Source organism: Geospiza fortis, unplaced genomic scaffold (assembly GCF_000277835.1).
Source record: "Geospiza fortis unplaced genomic scaffold, GeoFor_1.0 scaffold130, whole genome shotgun sequence".
NCBI lineage: Eukaryota > Metazoa > Chordata > Aves > Passeriformes > Thraupidae > Geospiza > Geospiza fortis.
In genome coordinates, this window is record NW_005054300.1 from 7,318,009 (window position 1) to 7,336,287 (window position 18,279).

Below are 18,279 nucleotides of genomic sequence, written 5' to 3' on the forward strand. Positions count from 1 at the left end.
ATTGGACAACTAATCCCAATATGTAAACGTGTCCCAATATGACCAAAGCTTATGAAAGTGTGAAAACTTGTGACCAATTGTCCATCTTGGGTGGAGCCACAGCTGGGCTCTGCCAAGGTATATCCTTTGAAGGCCTTTTTAATAAAAACCTACCTTATTCCTTTAACACTACCTAGCCTCTGTTCTAAGTAGCCTCACAAGGCATCAGAACGAATTGTTCAGTGAACAATTTAGATTAATTTCTTCAAAACAAAGGGATGATATTGCTACATGAGGACAATTCTATGCTAAGAACAGCTCAGCTAAAATTCCTTTTCCTGTGATCACTGTTTTTGCTGGGGAAGGGAAGGAACATCAAATATTCAAATAGTTCACCCAAGAAAGGAGTGGTAACTACTGTTCCAGAGTGAGAACACATTCCTTGTTTCCTCTAAACACAAACTTATTTCAAGTAAAAGTAATCCTTTCAAAAAATGAAGCTATTATCTCTGGCTCATTAAGACAAATTTCAGTATTTTTGTTCCTTTTCAGAGATGGTTTGATAAAGGTATTGTTTCCAATTACTGTTGACACACTTCTTGAACTTGGCTTACTAAAGCATAAAAGCACACATGAAATGTCTCTGTTCAATATCACTTATTCCCATATGTCTAACTCAGAAATCACTGTTTAATCAATCCAAAAGTGGAGACAAAATCCATTAGGCTTACAATCAATGACTGTAGATCATCTTCAAATAAAGTCTTCACTAAAGAGCTCTTTTCCAACTGTGCAAACATTAAGTCCTGAAGTTATATAATCAGCAAACATCTATTCATCAGAAAGTGTATCAAAGTCAGAACTTGGCATATCATAACACAGCTTTTATTTACAAGGTGATGTATGCTCATGGGGAATATCAGCTCTGGCAGACAAAAACGAAGGTGAAACTTTAACACTTATTTCCCTTTCATATGCTAGTCACAATAAAAATGAATTTGAAAATATTTTCTAGAGTTAGCACAGTATTTTGCTTATGAAGGTTCAGTGAGAGACTGTTGCACACTAGTACAGTACAAAATGCTGTATTTGTTGTATTTTCACTGCTGACAAATACGGAAACATTAAGAATTCTAACTTCAGTAATTATAACTTGCTTAGATTGTGTAAGTAGCATTTAACAAGAACATGGAGATTCTCAAACAAAAGGCAAAGTATAGCGTTTTCTTTCCAAAGCATGGCTTTACTCTATTGCCTTGCACACAAAATTTTCTAGGATAAGCTAAATAGTCAACTGTCATGTTAAGCCCCCTTGATACCAAGTGTCAGTTATCAAAAAAATATCCTATATCTTGTCATTAATCTGCACTGGGTTTTATCCACAGATCTCAAAACAAGCCAATGAGCTGCCAACGCTGACAGCTGCAAATGTCTCCTGTATGAACGTGTACTGTGGGCTAGATTCCTATCTCAGTTACAGCAGTGACAACAAAAGGTCCTTTTGTAAGCAACATCAACATGAAAGAAGTACCTCAATTATCTATGGCAAAATTACAGGTAGAACCTGCATGAATATGGGAAAGAAAATTAAACAGTAATTTTGTATGTATAAATATTACAAATTTAACTCATAGTAAATTAACCATCCAGTCAAAAAAATGAAGGAAACTACTCCAAGCAACAAAAGAAAACCCCACCCCTCCATTTTTGAAAATTAATTATACTGGTTCTGCACCAGTAAGACATTTGCTATTTGATTTTATGCTTACATGGGGTGAAAACTATTTCTAGTCTAAAGAACTGACAAACTCTTTTAGGATATAATTTTTCACTGTCAACAGGAGATCAACCACCTTGCATTAGCTCTCCGTCTTTCTCTGTTCCTGAACTCTAAGGATTCAATGCAGTAGAATACTCCCCCTTATGGGCTGCTACAACATGACATTATCATGCTCTGTATTTCTCTGAACTAAATGCTACCACCTCCTACATGCACTGTATATACAGCAACAGAGTTAAGACAGGTCTAGAGTGTTACAGCCCGTAGGAACCGTTTCATTTCACTAAGTCCCTGAAAGCAGATTTTTGCAACTGTGAGTTGTCATTCTTTGTTTTGCTTTGAAATGTGGTTTTGCTCATCATTAATAAATTTCAGAATAAATATATAGGAAAAGAATTTACTAAGTCAAGATCTGCTAACTAGTGTTTTGTTCTTATTGGAATTTACCTTGAAGAATAAATACAGGTAAGCATTTTTGTTAGGAGATTTGCCACTGCAGTGACTTATTTGAAATCATATTTATTAATCCTGTAAGAGCCAAATGTAGAACAGTGAAACAAAATCTAATTAAAATGGTATTTACTACATTTTCCTGAAGAAGTAGAAAAAAGTACAGTATGTGTATGTGGCCACTAGCACCTACTCTCTGTGTAGATTTGGTGAGAATTACTTTCACCTCCAAGTTCCCTACTTGTTCTTCAGATCAAGCAGTCTATTGCAAAATGGATTTGCAACTTCATTGTGCTTATCTTTTAGAAGAAAACTTTACTAGTTAGACCTTATATAAGATCTGCTGCCCTAGACTATAATTCATTCAACTTGAAATGCCTTAAAATTCAGAAAGTCTTTCCTGGTTTCTGTTTCCACCCTATTACAGACTGAAAACACACAGGATCTCTCACCTGCTATAACTGACTGTAATAGCTCATTCCTCAGGGCAGTTTGTGTTAGTACACCTTCCCTGTTCTACCATGTCCTCACATGCTTGAGGAGGGGAAAGTGTGTTGATATTTTTAACCTGAAATGTTATTCAAACAGTAAAACACATAATTACCATTGATCCTCTTCACTTTTTTAACACCAATTCATCTTCACAAAATGTGCCGAAAAACATTCATTAACAGTGATATCATTTCACCTCCTTTGTGCTGTGTCAGTCCAACAAAGTGCTCTGTTCTCTTGCAAAGTCTTCAGAATTCAGCTGGTAACTTCAAAGAACAGCAAGCCCTAACTTCCCTCAGCAGATCCTGTAACATAAAGCAAAGCACATTAAGGATTAAGATCCTCTCTGGAAATAAACAGAACTTCATTTGATTCAAGTTCTTCTCACTGAACTTTAACTGAGTGGTTTTGGGGTCATTCTAATAAAACAGTTCACTAAAAGGCATCCTTTCTGAAAGTGCTTTTATCTTTGCTTATTCTGTTCATAAAAATAAAAATTAATGGGTTTATCTGCAATGGATTTGCAATTTAGATACCTAAACAAAATAATCAGATTAACAATTTTCTGCAGCATATTCTGTGGAAGCTAATATTAAAAAAAATTTGTTTAGAACATTTATTAGAACACTCAAAATGTGCAAACAATACAGAGGATAAAAGCAATAATGGAACTTGGCAAAAACCTCCTAAAATCCCTTTAGAAAAAAATTAAGCTTCAATACTGAACTCCATATAACATTTGACAAAGAATTCCCAGTACTATTTTCATCTCCTCTGTGAACAACGGGGGTGGTGTCATTTCCATTCAACTTCACTTGATTTTGCTTTTCAAGTTTCCAAATAATGTTAAATTCAAAAACCAAAGTTCCTCTATTAGGCAAAAATTTTACAAGTCTTAAAGTCTTACCTTCTGAAACAGGGAAGGTTATTCAACATTTCTCCTAAATTCTATTATGAAGCTATCAAAAAGCACTGAAATTTTATATGAAATGTTAAATTTCAACTTGGCTCTTTCTGAGATTGATTGTATTTGAACAGAATCTTCTTTTGTAAGGCAGATGTTCTAGGATTCTTCTATATGCTGTTGCACAAAATAGTTTTGAGGTTTTAAAACTGGAGTTCATAGTGGGAACTAATTGTAAATGTATTTTCTTACTAGTTATAGGCAGTACAGGTAAGGATATTTTTCTTAGAGAACTAAACATCATAAATATGAAAGCTCTGTCTTTCAGGCAGGGTGAACAGATACAGAAAGCTGCTTTTCCAAAACAGAATCACCTTGATTTTGAGGTGTTTCTAATCTTTCAAGAAGGGGAGGAACACCCCACTCCCACAGGCAGTTTGTAATCTAAAAGCAGACAAATTGACAGAAACTCACAGGGAAAAAATAGGAGGCAGGAAGGAAATCCTTATGAATTAAAATGTTGGCTCCCATCAAACAGAGGGGTCTGGTCTCCTCTTCAGTCTGATTTGTATCAGTAGCAGGGTGAAAGGCAGACTTTCAGACACACAGACGAAGTTGGCCACCATGTCCTTCCCAGCACCTTCTTAGAGATTCTTAACCACATTTCTGCAGGAGAGGAGTTTCAGCTTACTTAGTTTGACAAGCAAGTATCTGGGCTCTCAGGTTTCATGAGATACAGATAAAAAATCTGAACGAGACTGATAAAAGAAAACCCTCAGAAAAAAATATTGCATTCTTTCTGGCCTTTCTCTCCTGCTGTTCTGCTCTTAGAGAAAGTGTTGACTCACAGGGCTTTGCATGCTGTGAGAAACAGCAAGAGTTAAGAGAGCTGAGTGCAATTCATCTGTTATAAGAACAAAAAGGAAAATGAAAATAATTATTTAGAGTATCATGAAGTTCCTGAGTTCAGTCCATCCAGGGCAGAACCTCAGTTCTAAAGACACTTAAATCTTTCAATACCTCAATTCAAACTTCCTTTTGGATCTGCAACTATTTATGAAGTCTTGATAGAAAAAGTTATGGAGGAAAGAGGTGAGCAAGATTCTCAGGAAAAAAATTAATTATTTAATGAGTCACTGATTGTGAGGCTTTCCAGGTGCAACCTGAAAATTACTTGATAGTTACTGTCCCTCACATGTTATTGAGCTTAGTTTAGCATCAGAAACAAAGACATGACTGAAGCTGATGTAAGCACCCTGCAAACTGTCAGTAGAAATCCAAAAGCTGGACTGGCCAGCGGAGCAACACTGATGACATCATGTCAGTGATGTGACAGGGACACTGGATCAGAGTGCAGCAACACACTGTGACAAAACATTAACTAAACAATAAAATTACTTCTATGCCAGAAATTCCAACTAAAGTCCAGCCACCCAAGTCAACAGGAAAGAGAGGAGATGAATACAGTTAAAAGCAACTTTTTTTTAAACAACTTCTAATCTGTTATAAGCTATGGGCCATTCTAATTCATTCTGATACAGGTGTACCAGTGTCTGTTCCCACAGCTTTTGCACTCATATGTGCCAATCACATATACAGCACAGCATATGAAGCATTGTGAACTGGGGCACAGCTGACAAGGAGGTCATTGAGGAGAGAATTGCCAGGGAATTCAATTGTCTGCTGTAGGCTGCCTACAATGGAAAGATGCAAAATTGCAAGCAGAAATAATAGATCATGCTCTGGACAGTGGAGAAGAGGTGACAAATGAGGCATGGAATGTTATGCAGAACGTGTACATTCCAGAGGAGGAAAGTCATCACTGCATCATCTGATTTCTAACTTCTGGCCTCAGTGGATAACCATAGCATAGTCAAATCTCATTCCTTTGAAGGTCACTGCTGAGGTTTTTATCAGCCTGACATTTGTTGTCAACTTTTTTTTTAAGTTCTCATTTCATTTTAATAACAAAGGGGAGAATGAGGACATGAAGGTTATTCATAAAAAACTCCCACTGATTTTTCATTAAATACTTGAATCTAAACAGACTTCAATTTATCAGGAATGTAGGTAACATTACCAAGTCTTTATTCACATCATACCTCCAATCAGCTTTTGAAAACAGGCATGGAATTCTAAGGTAGGACTGCTTTTGAGGTGTTCAAAAACCTAAAAGAAGCATAAGAAAAACACTATACAGAGTGCAAATGTTTGAGTTAATTTGTTCTCTTTCTCACTTCCTATGGTTTATGGTTCGCTTCTCTAGAAGTGAAGTTAATATTCACCAGTTCTAGAGAAAAGACTATTTCTAGAGAAGTGAAACATTCATCGCTGAGGGAAAACAGGAAGCTTCTATTTCTACTACTGTTCAGTTTATTGTCTGGCAAATGCAGGTTTGCCCAATGCAGTGGAAAACAAAACAAAAGGAAGGGGAAATATGCTTAAAACCATAATTAAGACACTTGCTATCCCCCCAAGTAGTAGCTTATCCTCCTTTACACTATCTGATAAAACAGCAGTGTTAAATACATCGACATTAGGCAAATAATTTATACTGTACACTGAAGTGGGAATTTTACAATAAAAATTCTTCTTGCAAGTGCAGTTTAGCCAGTGTGTTTATTCCCCACATTGCTTCAAAGTATATTCATCATTTGAGATATATCATTCCCATGACAATGGGATCACAAAGAATCGTGGTATAACAATGCTAGACCAAACAGACAGAATGTCAGCAGTGTCAAACTGGCAAATATATCATTTAACAAGAGATCAAAAGAGAAAATCTGAAGGTCAGAAATGCAATATTTATAATGCTGTCAGCAGATGGATGCATACCAAACACTTCATATCCAGACCACTAAAAAGCGTAGCAGAGGAATGTTTACAACACACAAGAGAAGTGCTACTGGAGTGTCCTCCATTCGTTTCTAATATGAATGAATACTGGGGCAAACATTTCCTAGTACATTCCCCAGGAACAGCAAAAAAATCTTGAGATACACTTTCATGGTAGCAACATAAGCAGCAGCCAACTACTACCCTCATTCCCAGTAATTCCACCTGGTACAACAAAATCCCCCCCAGCATTTTTCCAATAAGCAACACATTTCCTTGGAAAGAAACCAACATGATTAGGATGGCTGCTGGCTTTAGAAAAGAGGAGAGAATAAACAGAAACAACTCTGTATTGCCACTAATTCATACAAGGCACTTTGGAACAGTGCAAAGAAAATACCTGTGAAAAAAATCATGGTTTTTCTTGAGTATCTCTGTGACAATGGAAGTGGAGATGCTAAAGGTATGGGAAGAAGGTTGACAAAAACAAGTTCACAAAAAAAAATGAAAAGGGAATTGATGAAAGCTCACCAAACTCTGGCTTTATTCAGCATATAACAATAGAAGGCTGCTCCACAGTTGGTGTGGGAAACAATCCATCACTGAGTGTTTTTTCCTTTCATACCTCTCCTGTAAGCATAAGAGCATTTTACTCAGAAGTAATTTCACTTAATACCATGGTGATAGATGTTCAACATTACCATTACCTAATGATAACCAAAATCAAGCTAATAAAAAGGAATAAAAGAATAGAATAAAAGGTTATAAAATTATTGAGTTTGTTTTGTGAGTCAAATGAGAAAAAATCAAAAGCAGTTTGTCATTTTCTTCTTGATAGCTTTTTCATTTACATTAACATAAACACAGTATCTCTTGAAATATCTTTTTGATATCTCCCCAAATACAGTCAGAATTCTAAAAAAATTAGATCTCTCAGTTTTCACAGTCCTTCTTATTGAGATTTTATCATATTCTCTGTTGACTGTCAAATAAACTCTGTTCATTAAATTTTATCTATGTCAGCAGGCTAAGGACATAAGAAATATAAAAGCCCTATTTATGAATCCAAAAACCTTGAGAAACATTCTCTATTTATACAGCTTGTCTCCTCTTTCCTTTTCTTTACTTTCTGTACCCTTCCACTTCTAAAATCCTCTCCCTTTTTCAATCTCTTCAATTTCTCTATCTTCTATTTCTCAATCTATCTTCAAGCTCTTTGGAATTCCTCCTTTTGTCTGCCTTTATTTAACAGGCTTAGAACTTCATTTTCCCAACTTCATTTTCAGGGATCTGCTGAGTAGAAGTAGAGAGGAGGTTTGCTTGGTTTTGGTCCAAACAATATCTGGATGCTGGCCAGCTGACACAGATGCTCCACCCTGTCCCTCTTGAATAGTGAATAGCATGCTTCCCTGAACCCTTTGGTCCTCCCAAAACAACCACCTCTTGCTCCTTTCCTTCCTTCCTTCCTTCCTTCCACATGCTGTCTTTGTGACAATAAGCAATAAATACCTTGCCTAAACAACTTTATATTGCAAATTCTCTTCTCAGACTCTCCCTCCTCTCTATAACATTTAGCCAGTTTCCCTCAGACCTCCTTCTGTCCTACAGAAAGGTCCTGGATTTTGAAGTGCCCTGTTCCCCCCATCCTGTTATTTATCCTTTCCAGTTTTATCTCAGTTGTTCTAAATAAGTAGAAGAACTGAAATTTTGACCCTTGAGAATTCACCTGGTACAAGTTTTTGAAGGAAACCTGCATGTCAGCATCACAGACACACTATAATTCAGTACCATAAAATACCATGGCACTGCACTATACAATATATATGCACCAACAGGGTCAACTTTGCTGAGATCTTCCACTGTAAAATACCATGCAGTGATGCCCACTGAGAGCTGAGGTATTACTCTGACATTTTTCCATTTATTTCATAGCAAGAGTCATAGGCATGGTAAAATACTTTCTACATATATCAATGCTCAAGCCTCAAAAAGATCAATAGTGGTTGAAGAATACATTACACTAACAAAATCTATCAGAGAATATTAAAAAAAAAATTAAAGCAAGCATCAGCCACAGCATTTCAAATTTCAGTTGCTTAGGAATTTTATTTAAATAAGGCAAGACACTGAAATAATACTGAATTTCTGTTTTTAAATTTCCTCACTAGGTTTTAGTGCATAAAAACGTTGCCAGATGGAAAGCTGTTTGTACACATTTTTCCATATTTTATCAGAAGAGTCAAAACAGATGAATTTCAAAAGAGGTTTTATAAAGAAACTATATAAAGTCTAAGTGCAAACTATACAAGGCAGCACATAAATCTAGAGGAACAGACAGCAATTTTACCAATGTGTTCAAAAGAATAATAATCAAAAAAGTGGCTCAGTTAAACAGCAAAGAATACTGAGTACTGGCAAAGGATATCACAACCAAGCACTACAGAATCAATTCCAGCCTTCAAAAAAATCAAAGAGAATTTCTAATGAACATTGTCACTTTTGTAGCAGGTTGTGGTTTTATTACTGCTATATTTTATTGTACTAGTTAAAAACATGAATTTTTGAAAAGATAAAGAAAACTAGGTGCAAAATCCAGGCTACAAACAAATACCTATGAGAATAAGTACATTTTTAATGCATGGTTCATTGTAGTGAAGCTCTCTAGAATAACAGCTGAATCTATTTCTAGATCCAAAGAGAAGGTCAAACTAATAATGAAAAGCCATATCAAAAGATTTCAGAAGGCTGAGTGATAACACAAAGAGCAATTGTCCTTGAGACAATGGGATTTATGTCCTGTATCCAGCCTTTCTGACAAAACTTCCAAACAAAATCCCCCGCCATTTGGCAGTAATTAAAATTCAGTTGAAACTACATGGCCCAGAAATGGATTAAAGAATTACTGAAATAAAGAAAAAGGGCACATTTAGGCAGCAAATTGTATGTAGTGGAAGTGATTTAATGGTGACAGGTTTCAAATCAGTGAATTTGGGGATCTGAGGTTTGTCTTCATATTTTTTCTATTTGAGGCTTCTTTGGCTCTCAGTCTTTTGTGATCCCAAGAAAGGTCACACACCAAAACTAGAACAAAAGACATGGAAAAAACCCAGGTGCCCATTTCATAACATGAAGATTTGGACAAACATGGATATATTATGTCCTGTGATTCTCCCTGCTACAGCACTGAATGCTCTCACAGAAACAAGGATGGAAGAAAACACTGTGACAGCAAACAAGGAGACTGGCAAAGATCCACAAAGTTCTTTGGCAGGTGTAGGTCTCTTTGGCCTCTAAAAACTCAATTGACTTATCAAAATCATAAAAAAAATCTACTTCAGTCACAAAGGAAACTTAAGCCTCTTGAACTGGGTTTTCATACTTCATATATCTACAGGGCAAATATCTCCCCTTGATCATCATGGGAAAGGAGGAGAGCAAACTAGAGAACAGTCAGTCCAACTTCAAATCTCACAAATATACAATGCAAATGTTGGGCCTCAATATAGCTATAAATTGTTTCTGCAGTAAAAACTGACTTTTCAGGAACAAACTGTGTCAAACCAGTTTCATTTCCTTCCCCATTACGATAGCTACCTAGATAAGGGGCACAAAGCCCATATTAAAACTGATGCTTTTACTAAGGTCCCACATAAAAATCATCACATACAAGCTAGAGAAACGTCATTAAAGCACTGTTTGTTGTAAGAGGTTATCTGACTCTCATTGAGAATATACCCTGTGAATCACTTCCAAACTCAAAGAGTATTCCAAGTAGAGTTTCACAGGGGTTTGTCCTGGTCTTAACTGTATTCAGGAGTTTCTTAATCACATGGGTGCTGCACAGTAAGCATTCCTAAAGTCTATCAGGATATTACTGGGCCAGAAGTGGTTTCCATGAGCTAAAGAGTATACCGGGATCAGTTTAGACACCTCATTTTTCAGAAAGATACAGCCAAATTGAAGAGTGTGCTGAAAGGGAAAAGACTTAAGAGTTTCCCACATCACTACTTATGAACAAATTCTCCTGAAACTAGGTTGGCTCCTTCAGAAACAGCAGGATGTCTCAGTCAAGCCCATCTGGTGCTTAGACAGCAATTATCCTTAGAAACAGACATTTCCTTTTGCTCCCTCCAGCAGCAGAGCAGAAAATTTATTCTAGATTTCCTTCTTGCTGTTCCACTTAAGGACATGCTGAATCTGATGCATCCCCAACAACTCAGTTAAAAAAATGGGTTACTGCACTGTTTTCCAAGACTGACCCAGTTTCCTCTAGTTGTGTTTGATCCTGCCTCTCTGCTGAAGCCCTGCCAAGTTCTCTCCAGGTTCCTTTCAGACTCTGATTTCTGTTGATTATGTTGCTTTTTTATTTCCTGTTAAATGAAAAAAATAAAAGACAAAACCAATTAGCAAGACTTTTATCAAACTTCTAGACAGATAGCTGTAAGCAAGACTTCATTTTCCAACGTTCTTTATAGACTTATTTAGACTATGGGTATATTCTAGCTTTTTACTTTAAGAATGTTTTTCTCCCACCCACCATTAATGCCAAGCCTGTCAATCACACTAACAACAGCAAGATACATATGGGACAGTTTAGGAGGAAGAGCAGACATGAGAAACTGCTCCTTTAACTTACTTGGAATCAACTACAACATGTGTGCCTGGGAGAAAAAAAAAAGAGTATGTGGTAAGTCACATTACTTTCATTATTTTTATGTAAAATGAGAAAAAACAAACAGGGACAACAGTTCATATTTTCTGTAATGTAATATTTCATTGACCTATTTTGCTCAAGTATATTTTCCTGGGGCAGTATTCCAGTGTTACATCCAGTAAAACAAGTTGCCTGCTGCTGCTGAGGGGTTTTGCAAAGCCGAACTTTACTGTGGAAGTTTTGAGATACGTTTAACACATTTAGTGCTTATGTTCATGAATATATAGAGTAGTAAGAAATGCCAGTGGTATGATCTAGGAAACAGTTTTATACTACTTTTTAGTTATGAAATCACAAATTGAGAACTTAATTTACAAAAAGCCAAGGAGCTGGATCCTGCAAAAACTTGGGGTTTATGTTGCTTGCACATTTCAGACTCTAGGAAATGAACTTTAGCCAATATATAGTGTAAAGATGTATTAACCCTGCTTGATATACAGGTTCTGTATGGGAATGAATTTCTCTTTAGAGGACAAAATACCTGGTGTATAAAATGCTCACATTTAGATTCCACTGAAATTTGGTAGTTTTCAAGTACTAGATGTCCTTTTTTATTAGGGCTCAAAAAACGAAATTTCTTAATATAAAGAATCAGACGTCTACCTTTTTTTTTGGAGGAGTGAAACTGTAAAACAGTGCAGATTAAAATTGTTAATGTCTCCAGTAAGACACAAGTTTCTAAAACAGCAGATTACTCTCTGCACACATACCAAATACATTTTTAAGCTGGCCAGGGTTCACAGTAGATCAGGAGGCTCCAGGGAATTTTCAAGTAGCAAGCGAGCCTGATCTGCCCTAGGCTAGTGCTGTTTCACATTCAGGTATCTAAATTCTGCTTCAAAATTTTATGTAAGCACCTGAAAGTTTGGAAAGAAACCATTTCTGTGTCCTGTCTTTATCTGGGGAACTCTGGAAGCCTCAGTATTCTGCTCAAGAACTCCTCCCACTACAGCCCTCACAGCCAACATGTGTCCAACTGCACATATTTATTTGGGTTCATCACACCATGGGAGGTGATACATTATACAGGGGAACTAGAAGTATGAGGTACTAAGTAGAATCAGTAATCACATTTGGGATACCCCAGCCAACAATTCTTGAAATAATCCCCTGGAGGGTAATGGAAAGTAAGTGGAAGTGCATGACAATATTCTCCATTTCTGTCACACACACACTTAAGGACGGAGAACTGCAGCATCAATTGAGCCAAGGGCAAAGCCAGCATCAAGAGAGGAGACGCAGGAACCCAGATGAGCCTCCCCATGCCCCTGGTCTTTTTTTTTTTTTAATGGAAAAATATTTCCTGCAAGTCTTACAAGTATCTTTGGTTGAACTACCTGTGCTACAGCCCCTTCAGGAGCACAAATCTGAGCACAACTTTCCCAAACAGATCTGCCTCATTCTGTGGACAGAGGCAGACTGCATTAACCCTGGCCTTTTAAGAGACTGTCCTAAGAGCCTAGATCACAAATTAAGGCAATGTCAACACAGAAGAACTAGCACAATCTAGTGTTGAGGGAGAGCAGAGAGAAAACAGGTAAGAGAAGGAGGACGCCTGGGTACAGCAAGGTGGGGCAGCTGGCAAGGCAGAGCTGCAGCCCACCCTGCACTGCAGGAAGGAGACAGCAGCTGGCAGCCAGGAGCAGTTCTCAGCACCTCAGAACTTCCAAAAATGCTCCCTGCCTGATGAGGAGGAGGAGGAGCAGGTACGGCTGGCAGCACACACTGAACTGCAAAATTCTTAACACACTATTTTTAATTTGCCTTTGAGATGTTCTGAACTAGGACTGCTTACTCCTACTTGATAAGCAAACAGCCTGCACTTCACATTATTAATGTTCCACACCTGATGCCATCTGTTATTTGGTTATTTCCTGTAAGCAGCCATTAAACCTGTAACTCACACATCTACTGAGCTGCTTCCCACCTTCACAACACATGACAACTCTGCAACAGACAAAATCACTCCTGCACTCAAACTAGGCAAGCAAACTTTCTTGTAAGGAATACATGCACCTCTCTCTTCTGGTTCTGCATATAATGGAAAGAGTATTGCTGCCTCCTGTCATCCAGGAAGATGGTACCTCCCTTGGAAAAACTCACAACTTTCTGAAACATTGAACAACAAAAAGCACTATGAAATTCAACATCATTTTTTCATAATATGCCAGCCAAGCACCTCTAAGGTTTTTCTGAGGAGGCCAAATTTAAGATGCAAGAGCTTCAATCATATTTCTGAAATTCTGGGACTGGAGTTTTGCCAGATCCAGTTCTGCCAAGTCAAAAAAGAGCAAAAACGTATTCCCTGGGAACACCTGACCTGTCAATCACTCTAACAGTAAAAAAACATGCAGGAAAATTTTAAGGATAGCAGATGAGACACTTGAACTTTTTCAGTAATGGCAGGTATGTGCATATGTTGATATAACAACCAGTTCCTTATACTGGAGTCACTCACATGAGAACATTGGTACTTCCTAAATCACTCTTTACAGGCGTTCACTTTAAGTGACCAAACAGGAAAAAAGTTGCAAAAAGGACTTCCTCCTCAGATTTCTACATCAGTAAAAAACAGTAAAGCAAGAGTTCAGTAGTATTCATGCAGATCAAATTTTTTCTTCCTGGATAGAAGAATGACCACAAAACTACCATCTCAAGAGGAGTTTGAGAACTGGACAGCTTTTCAAGTTGCAGATCTCTTAAGACAGGTACTGCATCTGTATGTAAGACTTTAGAGAGTTCAGTCTATATTCAGCTAGCAGAAATACTTACTGGACTTAACCCTGAAAACCAGATATCTTATCCTATATCTATCACAAACATTTAAAGTTCTACAGATAGTTTAGTCACCACTCATATAAATATAATTTCAGTTTTCTGTAGAAATCTAATTCATGATAGAAGCGAAGATCTCTAACATTACCAACTATACAAAAAATGTTTTCTCATAGGAGTATTGCTTATAAGAGAAATGATATTTCATGCCCAAATTTATTTTCTGCTGGGAAAAAATAATCATTTCAGAGAAAGTATGTCTAGTTTTATATATGAATATAGCTTTAAAATTTACAGCATGTCAATAAGAATCCACTCTTCTTGTTTTCTTCTCAATGCACATATACACACAGTAGTTGCTAGATGTTGTTTAAGTTTAATGTACTTGAACTTTTGGGGGGGGGCAGTTGAGTCAGTCCTTTGTTGGTTTGTATATTTCTTTGTTCTACAAGGTCCTTTCTATCTAAAATATATATCTAAAATATATATATCTAAAATATATATATCTAAAATATATATATCTAAAATATATATATCTAAAATAACCTGAATTGCACAAAGTATTCCAAGCTCATTTTCAGACATCTTTCACTATCTTACTAATCTCCTCTCAAATATATAAAATATATCCTCCATGATACAGCCTTTTTAATCTCATTTTTCCTTTTAATCTACTGAAGACTATTACTCAAGTTTTAGAGTTCTACCTGTAATTTCTAAAGCCCATTCCTGCAATTGGATCTATAATCTCATTTTATATCTTTTGTTTGTTTCTATGCAAGTTACTCTATGTAATTTTGTATATAGGAGTTTTTTTTTTCCTGTGTTTATTAATTCTAACTGTAAGAGCCCCAGTCTTTTCCAGTACCTTCTTTACACCAACAGTGAGAATTCATGGTTATTAAGGTTTCTCATTTCTGTTCACAAAACTTGTCAATGCAGAGAAACCAGCAGCTCTCTGTGTTATTCTATGCCATTACAGAAATTTTGAGGTGCACAAAGCCAGTCCTGGCTGAAACCCAGAAAACAAATACATTGATTTAATTCTGCCTTGAAATACCAGATCCTGTTACTGCCCCACCACAACACTTTCACCTAAAGATATGCAAGTCACCCAGGAAAACATGACATTTCCCAAGTGTTTGACTTGCAGCAGTGGGAGGCAAGAGCTACAACCACAGTGGCAGCTCTGTTCAGAAGGTAAAAATGGCAAAATATTTACTATGCAGATATACATTTATATCTCTTAGATCTAAGCAGTTGTAGTACTCACTGGACACTGTGTGAATTTTATTGCTCATGCACATCAACTTCCCTTACAAATGACATTTTCATGTCAGAGAGTGGTCTCAGAATAAAAGAGTTATTAGCGATTCTGAAGCACTTGGACAATAAAGAGCGCTGGAGAACAGTTCAGATTTTGAAAAAATCATTCTGGGTTCAGAGAAGGTTTTGAGTACTGTGCAGGACAGGTACTCAAGATAGACAAGCAGTGAGAACTGAACAGAAAACAATACATCAGCCTTCAGGAAAATAATTTCAGCTTCCATGGTCTGTGACTGAGGCTGGGTTTTCTAGAAGAGGTATACTCATGTTGATGCCACAATACATATGTAAAATGGGTATGTACATATGTACCATGCAATTTTAGTATTTTCTGAAATTTAAAAGTCTTAATGATATAGATTTTTCTGTGGCATAAATACAGAAGTTCTTAACTAGCCATTCTGCAAAGTGTTTCCAGCCTCATGAAAGGAATTTCGTATAAAATCAATACCTTAACTACTAAATAATAATTAACCACACAGATTTTGCATTTTCCCTCATGAAGATAGTAATGGAGACCTGTTCGCCATGTGGATGTACCTCACTGTCATCTTGCACCTATGCTGTAATTGCAACAACACTGAAATATTCCATGTCGTGTTCAGAGATTATCTACTTGGCCTCCATTTACCATGTAGTCTGGTTGCCCTCCTAGTACTGATCTTAATGCACTTGTAAGAAAAGTTAATGCAATCTCAAGAAAATTAAAGGTTCCATGGTCATCACACCAGCATAAACACCAGCAGCAAGACATCCACTTGCCTGATGCATTAACCATGTAAAATGAACACATTTTCCCTTACACAAATGCTTGATTAATAGCATAAGGCAAAGCTCAAAAGCTCATCAAGCCAGTAACTGAAGATATTGGTAGAAACTAGAAATAGATGAGCAAAAGCCAAGAGAAGCAGAGAGTCCATAGCCTTGATTATTTGCCTCGCCACCAACACCCGTGCAACTGATGGCAAATTAACACAATGCACAATGACCACTGGTCCAACAAGCACAGCAATCCTCTCCTTTGAATTGTGATCTATTCTGCATTGCAAACAAACAGGATTCTCCCAATTATAGGACAAAAAATTATATAAACCCAGGCCTATCAGCTAACAGGCCAAAAAAAAATGAATATATGTCTGAACAGGACATTTTCATATCAAAAAGTAGATAAAATACACATTGAATATTTAAGCACGATCAGTTTTAAGTAGTCTAGAAATACAGAATTATCTTAGGAATGCCACATAACTATGTCAATAAGAACTTACTGCACTAATATTTCTCTGTTAGCATCTGATTTGGTCACTACTGATACTGACATTTACATCTAAGCATTAAAAATACTAAAACTCATTTTAAGAGTGCTACATTCTTAAAGAAAATATTCCTAAATGTTTTTACCACTTTCTATGCATAATAGTTGATTTCTTTTAAAAGCCACACTAAGCCATCTAACACGCCATGAGATTTTTAGGACATCTTCAGCCTTGATCCATTCTTTATCACTTTTTAAATAGAAAATCCAATGTGTCCATTTTTTCCCAAACTACTATTCAGAAGTTAGTTCTATTTCAAGATGTAATAGTTCTGGACATTCTGGTTTCATTTTAATTTATAATCAACACCAACTTTGTTAAAAAACACAATTACCACAACCAAGTTACAGAAAAAAACATCCTGTTTCTGAGCCTGAATTCTTTCCAGCAATGCCCATCATCATGGTAAGTGGTGGCACTTGGGCAAATAGCTGGTGCCAAAGTCAAGCAGAGCAAACAGAGGTTGGTAAACAGCCATGTGGGATGATGGCATGCCTACTGCTGAACTTTTGCCTCAGGTTACCTTTTAACCTGTTTCTAATTCTGGCTTCTTATCCCACTGCAATCCACAGTATTTCTGTTGGGCTCCTTGCTCCACTTATATGACATTTGCTGCTTCAAAATTTCTTCTTGTCTACTCCATTCACAATTTCATTAGCCCTTATCCCCTGTAATCTTTCTTCCTAAGAAAGAGGTAATACTGTGTCTTATCTCTTATGTGAAAGTCACTGCCTAAGCATTACAGTTACTCAATATTCTTTTTCTAATTATCCTTGTCAAGTAGTATAACAATTTCCACAACCCTGACTATTTGAGCATGGAAATATTAATTAGTTGGTTTACAAATGCCAAGTTTCACACTATTGTAATAATCTTGTCTTTTTTCTCACCTCAGTTTGGAATGCCTGAATCTGCTGCGGTTGTAGAAAAACTGTGCATGAATGGATCTCGTTTCTTGGTAAGCAAATATTCCATAAGAGCTCTCACTGAGGTGTATTTCAGCTTGGGAATTGTACTCCTTATAGTGCCAGGAAATAATGTGAAATGTTTCCTTCTTTATACACACTTCATCAATTGCTTTGATTTTGCATTTTAGTGGGTTGATTTCCACCTCTGACTCAAGGAATCCCCACACACAAAAGAAATCCCAGTCAGCCTTCCCCCCTCCAGAGAAAGGGCAGATATAATCAGGCCAGCACACAGGTGTGGCAGGGGACAGCTCATGAAATATGAGGAGGTTGTGGGGTTTTTTAACAATATAGATATTTTAAAGCCATCATATATGTAAAAGCTTTTTGATAAAATTTGCATTATTAAGAACATTTACCAGCACAGAATTGTACATAAATTTTACAGTAAAAGTTTAAAGAAACAATGCCTGAAAAATCTGATAATGTCCTTTCCTGACCTCTGTGGAATTTTTTGTATGAGTGTGTTTCATTGACTGCAACTAATTAGGAGACAAGACTAAATACACAAATACCATTTGTGTAGCTACTGAAGTAAAAGTTCCTTAAAACATATTTTAAAGGTAAAATTATTGTTATGGTGCATTTATGCACTGCAGAGATAATCTGTTTGTTTGGCAATTCATTGCTCAACAGAACTGTTTCTAGGGTGCATCAGGAGTTATACCTGCTGTTTATTCTAACAGGAGCTTCAGTCCTGCAACATGATTCATGAGACTGCAGGTGCACCATGGCCA

At 36.7% G+C, this 18,279-nt stretch overlaps 1 protein-coding gene across 1 annotated transcript in view; it reads left to right on the top strand.

The window, feature by feature from the left end:
* Positions 1-11,050: 11,050 nt before the first annotated feature.
* The window catches only part of BLNK (B cell linker), a 92,223-nt gene continuing 84,994 nt past the window's right edge, over positions 11,051-18,279 (top strand). The window contains exons 1-2 of the mRNA XM_031062705.1: positions 11,051-11,130; positions 17,470-17,532. Of these exons, the coding sequence (XP_030918565.1) occupies positions 17,476-17,532 (57 nt within the window). The 5' untranslated portion in view covers positions 11,051-11,130; positions 17,470-17,475. The remainder of the gene's footprint in view (positions 11,131-17,469; positions 17,533-18,279) is intronic.